Source organism: Zea mays, chromosome 8, assembly GCF_902167145.1.
Source record: "Zea mays cultivar B73 chromosome 8, Zm-B73-REFERENCE-NAM-5.0, whole genome shotgun sequence".
In the NCBI taxonomy this organism is placed as follows: Eukaryota; Viridiplantae; Streptophyta; class Magnoliopsida; order Poales; family Poaceae; genus Zea; species Zea mays.
This window is the reverse complement of record NC_050103.1, coordinates 97,507,262-97,513,114: the sequence shown is the minus strand read 5'-3', so window position 1 is coordinate 97,513,114 and position 5,853 is coordinate 97,507,262. Positions and strand designations below refer to the sequence as shown.

Here is a 5,853-nt window from a genome sequence, read left to right as displayed (position 1 = left end):
AGAGGTTTAATCCCCTTAATTTTTTCTAATCCTTACACAACCGAACATAGGGATATAAATGATGAATACAGAGACGGCTTTGGAGGAGTGAAGGCCTTGCCAAATGCCAAGCCAATAACTATCATCAGGCCATACCTGGCACTGTAGGGCCTGAGGCTGGGCTGTGTGCTTGGGATATACAGTACCTGACCCTGGCCAGGGTCTCCACCGCACGCCCCCGTCCTACCTCGCGCCCTCTCCTCGCACCACAATCACACGAGCAGACAGTCACCAACTCCTTTCTGTCTTTCGCTTTCACTGCTCACCATTTCGCGTCCTTGCCTCGCCATCTCGCCGTCGCGGGCGCCTGTTTTTCGCCTCCCTCCCCCCATCTGCCAGACTGCCACGCACCTTTGCACAAAGAAAGGCGCCCCGAGGTACAGTACAGGTAGAGGTAGAGCCGACAGCCGAGCGAGCCCGGGAGCCGAACACCTCCACCAGCAGCAAAAGCACCACCACCACCAGAACCGAGCGCACAAAAGCGCGCGGCCGGGACGCGGGAGAAAGCAACGGGCAGCCTGTACTGCCGGCTGCTGCAGCTACCCTTTCAGTCCCAATTCCAGCCCCCGGCCAGGCGCTCGCAAAGTGCGGGAGCCGCCCTCTTCGCTCGTGGGCTCTCTCTCTCTCTCTCCGCGTTCTCGCTCCAGGTCGTGTACGATCCGCCAGTACGTACGGGCCCCGGCGGCGCTCGTGCGCGGGCGACAACATGTCCTCGGCGGCGGGCGGTGGATACGGGGCCGGCGGCGCGGAGCATCAGCACCTGTTGCTGGGGCAGGCCGCGGGCGCGGGGCAGCTCTACCACGTGCCGCAGCACAGCCGCCGCGAGAAGCTGCGGTTCCCGCCCGACGACGCGGCCGACTCGCCCCCGCCCACTGCCTGGCCGGCGCCCCCACCCTTCTACTCCTACGCTTCCTCGTCGACATCGTCCTACTACTCGCCGCATAGCCCCACGCTGGCGCACGCGCAGCTAGTAGCACACGCGCTACCTGCGGGCGCCGGGGTCCAGATCCCGAGCCAGAACTTCGCGCTCTCGCTCTCTTCGGCGCCCTCGAACCCTCCGCCCGCGCCGCGGAGGCAGCTCGCCGCGGGGGTAGCCACGGGGCCGTACGGCCCGTTCACGGGCTACGCGGCCGTCCTCGGGCGGTCCAGGTTCCTGGGCCCCGCGCAGAAGCTGCTCGAAGAGATCTGTAACGTCGGCGGACGGCCCCCGCACCTGGACCCTCTCTCCGACGAGGGTATGTTCGGCATGGAGCATGGCATGGGCGGCGTTGACCGCGCTACCGCTGAGGCGGTCGCTGTCTCCGGCGCCGAGCAGCAGTGGAGGAAGACCAGGCTCATCTCCCTCATGGAGGACGTGAGCTTCTTGATCCTTCATTGAAAAATACGTCTTTTCTCTGCTTTTGTTTCTTGTCGCAATTATTTCTTCTTCGCCGAGAAGAATCTAACGAATACCTCATGGTCACGTCATGGAGCCTACATCCTGTTCGAATCTTTATCTGCTGTTCTGGCACAGCTTATTTCTTGTGCTTGTGATTTGATGAGAGTAGATATGGATTGCAAATCGAGCTCTTTCGGATATGTTTCTTTGGTTATTTATATGCATCAAATCATTGTTTTGCACTGTTGGTGTTGAGAGGTTTGCATACCTTTTCATTTTTTACCTTGCGACAACTAGAAAAACTTCTTCATGAACAGAATTGTCCAGCAGTTCAAAATATGGATGTTGGAATATCAAAATATATCAGGTCTCTCTAGTTTTATCCCGTAGAAATTTTCAAAGTTGCTACTCGATAAGATTCCTGGAGTTTTTGTCTTCTTTCTGAAGGATGCCATATGCATCAGTGAAAACCTGCAGAAAGATTCTGCTTATCTGGTCGCCACTCTTTTGTTAAAATAATTCTATTGTTCATGGTTGTAATTTTTGCCAGGCAGAGTAGAATAGTGACTCGGTTATCGAATATCGTTCATTTTTTGAACTAAACGGTGACAAATAAAAAAGAAAGGAGGGACTACGTGCTAGCATCCTGACTCCTTAAACATACATGAATTGGTGCAGTCTCGTCTCTCGGCAGGAAAATAAAATCTGGCTATGTCCTATGCTGAACTTACTGAGTTTATTGGCTCCACTAAGTAGTTATAGCTATTAGTTAAGTACTGAATTTTGGGTGTGTTCTACCTTTAAACTCAGAAGTGTATGAATCTTGCAGGTTTGCAGGCGATACAAACAATACTACCAGCAGCTGCAATCTGTGATCTCCTCGTTTGAGACGGTTTCGGGGCTGAGCAACGCCGTCCCCTTTGCTTCCATGGCTCTTCGGACAATGTCTAAGCATTTCAAGTTCCTGAAGGGGATGATAATGAGCCAATTACGGAACACAAGCAAGGTCGCTGCCAGTGATGGTATTGGCAAGGATGATATGGCGAACTTTGCGCTTATGGGTGGTGGAGCAGACCACCTGAGGGGAAACAGCGTGAACACGTTCAGCCAGGCTCACAACATTTGGAGGCCTCAAAGAGGGCTTCCTGAGCGTGCAGTGTCTGTTCTTCGCTCATGGCTGTTCGAGCACTTCCTACATCCGTAAGTATATGAATGTCATATCTTCTTATCTTGTTGTCTTTAAAGTTTTTTTTAACAAATGGTGTTTTAATTAAAAAAATAGAAGTTTCATGCACAAAAAAAAGCAGGCACACCATGTATGTGCAGATGTGCCCACGAAATAGGACACGCTAACCCACCCACGCACACGGCAAAGCTCAAAACTACCATGAGTCATCGTTGCCGAGCGTCTCAAAACTACCATGAGTCATCGTTGCCGAGCGTAGTTACAGAGAAGCCACCATCTACGACTTCCTATGGTAGAGACTAGATGACCGACGCTACGAAGCTAGGCAGACGCGCTAGAAACATGAGGCCGCTATAAAAACTTGACCACCCTTGCTCGTTGTATTAAGAACTTCTCACATAGGTCAAGAAAACTCCTCAACCTTTATCCCACACATACATAGGCTCCGTAGCCATGTGAGAACGGCTGCGATCGGAGCTTGGTCTTAGACCTATGCTTTGGTATGTGATAGACGAGGTGAGTTTTTTAACCCGAGCCTGAAATTGATATGCCAAACCATGATATGTAGTCGCATGTGTACTTCTATTCGCTATTGAATTCAGGTGATGACATTTAGGGGCTTTTCATGACATGTCTTTTGTACCCAATGGTTACAAGATTCACTATATCATATTTGCCATTTAGAAACTAGTATGTGATGATGCTAAGGTAGAAAAGACATGTCACGGTGATATGCTGCTTGCGCAACTTGATCATGATTACTATTAGTGAGAGAATTAACAAAGGATCCTAGATATGGGATAAATGCCCACATACTTCCAACAAGACCAATGGCCAAGTTCTTTGCTTTATTGAAAGTTGCCTTTTCTTGTGCTTGCACTTATTTATTTGCTAGTGATAATTGCACAATGTTTGCTGGTAGTGATATGTCCAAGTTATGTTTTCACAGATGAGAAGTATGCTTGAAATTTTCTTTATTCACAAATCTGAAATATCATTGATGTTGATCATTACTTTCTGATTTACATCGTCTCATACAGATGAGAAGATGCACATTGTTTCAGATTTCCCTGTTGAGCCCACTTGCTAGTTCATCCTTATTGTAGTTTGTACACATCAGCTTTAAAAATCCTTATATGCGACGACTTATTGTACTATTTTTGTGATTGCCCTCTAGGGCATGTGCCCTGTGCACATCCAATGGTGGATGCACACGCCCTTGGCGGTAAAATTCCGTATTTGGATTGATTGTTACATATGTTAGAATAAAATCACTAGCATTCGGATTGGAGTTTGGTTCTGGTTGTGGAAACCTGCATGGAGGACATGACCATTTGTGAGCTTTCTGGTATTGTTTAATTTGGTCTCATATGCTAGTGGTTGGACAAATTACTCCTTAGGGACGACTTTCCTAATTAATATGTAACTTTTACTGCAGCGAGTTTGTTCTACGATTGTTTGATCACTTGCTTCCACGTGTCATTGTGCTGTCTATATATCTCTGCTTCCTTTTGGTTTTGTAGCCTAATCCTCATGCTTGGTGGTCATTATTTTCCAGGTACCCAACTGATAGTGACAAGCAGATGCTGGCTAAACAGACAGGCCTAACTAGGAACCAGGCAAGTAACCATGGACGACGACCCAACACTAATAATAATATGACTATAATTTTGCCATCAGCTAGCATTGTTTCCAATATTCACGAAGACAAATTTGCTGTGCCCCTACTAATTAAGCTCGACGAGCAGGTGTCAAACTGGTTTATCAACGCAAGGGTGCGGCTCTGGAAGCCCATGGTGGAAGAGATCCACAACCTGGAGATGCGGCAGCAGCTGCAGAAGAACACGTCGGCGGTGGACAAGACCCAACTCGGCATGCAGCAGCTGATCCAGCACTCGTCGGCAAACTCCCGGCAGCGGGGGCAAAGCAGCGGCGGCACGACGAGAAACCAAGACGAGCTGCCCCCGCGGATGCCCCACGACATGGCAGGCCAGGGCCAGCAGCAGCAGCAGCAGGTGAGCTTCGCTTACGCTGGGCTCCCCGCGCACCACCACGGCCTCGCGCTGTCGCACCCCCAGCAGCAAGCGGAAGCGGTCAGCGCCGTCGGCGGTGGCGTTTCGCTCACGCTGGGCCTTCACCAGAACAACAACCGGACCTACGTCGCCGAGCCTCTCCCGGCCGCGCTCCCGCACCGTTTCGGGCTGGAGGACGTGAGCGACGCCTACGTGATGCAGGGGACGACGTCGTTCGGCGGCCAGGACCGCCATTTCGGCAAGGGGATGGGCGGCCACCATTTTGTGCATGACTTGGTCGGCTGATCTCGTTCTTGCGACTGTTGTCGGCATGCATTGTATCATACTATTGTTAGGGGCAGCACAGGCACGCACAGTGGAAGAGACCAGAATATTTGACAGTGTGGATGAGGGCTATAGAGGGCACGCATGGCCCGTAGCGTTGAAGATCTGTTCCAGTTGTATGTAGAGTTGATGAGCCCTATTTGTTCTAATCCCAGCTGGCCAAGTCGTGTGTTGACACATGTACCACTATTTTTCTCTGACATGAAATTGTGAAGTGGAGTTTGGAAACAGTGGCTAGTTCTTGCTCCTGAAGGCTGAAATGTTTATTTTTTTCTTCAAATTATGACCGCGCGCCTTATCTTTCTTGATGTTGGATATATGTGGTTAGCCTTTCCGTGCACTCCATTAAACTAGAAAAGGAGGAGGTTGGTGGCAGTATTAAACCCTTCCTGTTTGTTAGGGCTGAGCTGTTCCTGTTGGTAACCTAGATTTCGCGCTAAACAACCAGCCAATTAGCCTGTACTGGTGACATGGGCTACTACGCCATGATCTGGGGTTGTCGTCCTGTCAGTTATTTTTTTTTTCTCTCTCTTCTCCCCAGGGTAAAAGGCCCATGTTACCTGGGATCCAGTTTTGAAACAAAAGAAAATTTGAAAGAATTACCTTGGATCAGTTATCTATCCATGCACGCCCTTTTTTGCGTGGAGGGGATCCATGCACGTCACTGACTGTCTACTGCTCAGCTCCTCCACGGCAGAAAGCAGCCGGTGTTCTTTTGTTTAAAAAGGGCACTGTTGCGAGGCTTTCTTTCCTAGGCACTGCACTGCAGTGCTAGCGCTCCTCCAGTGGTGCCTGCATCTGCATGCATGGGCAGATTATTGCCCCCTGATTGTGCATGCCCCGCTGAGCAAACCATGATGTGCTGCTTTTTTTCTCTCTCTACGCCTTCCGTC

The 5,853-nt window shown here is 50.2% G+C and overlaps 1 protein-coding gene across 1 annotated transcript; it reads left to right on the top strand.

Moving 5' to 3' along the window:
* Positions 1-291: 291 nt before the first annotated feature.
* On the top strand, positions 292-5,217 carry LOC100382470 (uncharacterized). Its single transcript, NM_001175210.1, has 4 exons — positions 292-1,393; positions 2,247-2,617; positions 4,162-4,222; positions 4,352-5,217. Exons 1-4 carry the CDS (start codon positions 746-748, stop codon positions 4,919-4,921), a joined length of 1,650 nt encoding a protein of 549 aa, NP_001168681.1. The 5' UTR covers positions 292-745; the 3' UTR covers positions 4,922-5,217.
* The last annotated feature ends 636 nt before the right edge of the window (positions 5,218-5,853 follow it).

Bases quoted from the DNA above. Each gene is read 5' to 3' on its own strand.
- LOC100382470 (NM_001175210.1), top strand. From the start codon at position 746: ATGTCCTCGGCGGCGGGCGGTGGATACGGGGCCGGCGGCGCGGAGCAT. The intron at 1,394-2,246 runs GTGAGCTTCTTG...TGAATCTTGCAG, and splicing joins TCATCTCCCTCATGGAGGAC to GTTTGCAGGCGATACAAACA. The intron at 2,618-4,161 runs GTAAGTATATGA...ATTATTTTCCAG, and splicing joins TTCGAGCACTTCCTACATCC to GTACCCAACTGATAGTGACA.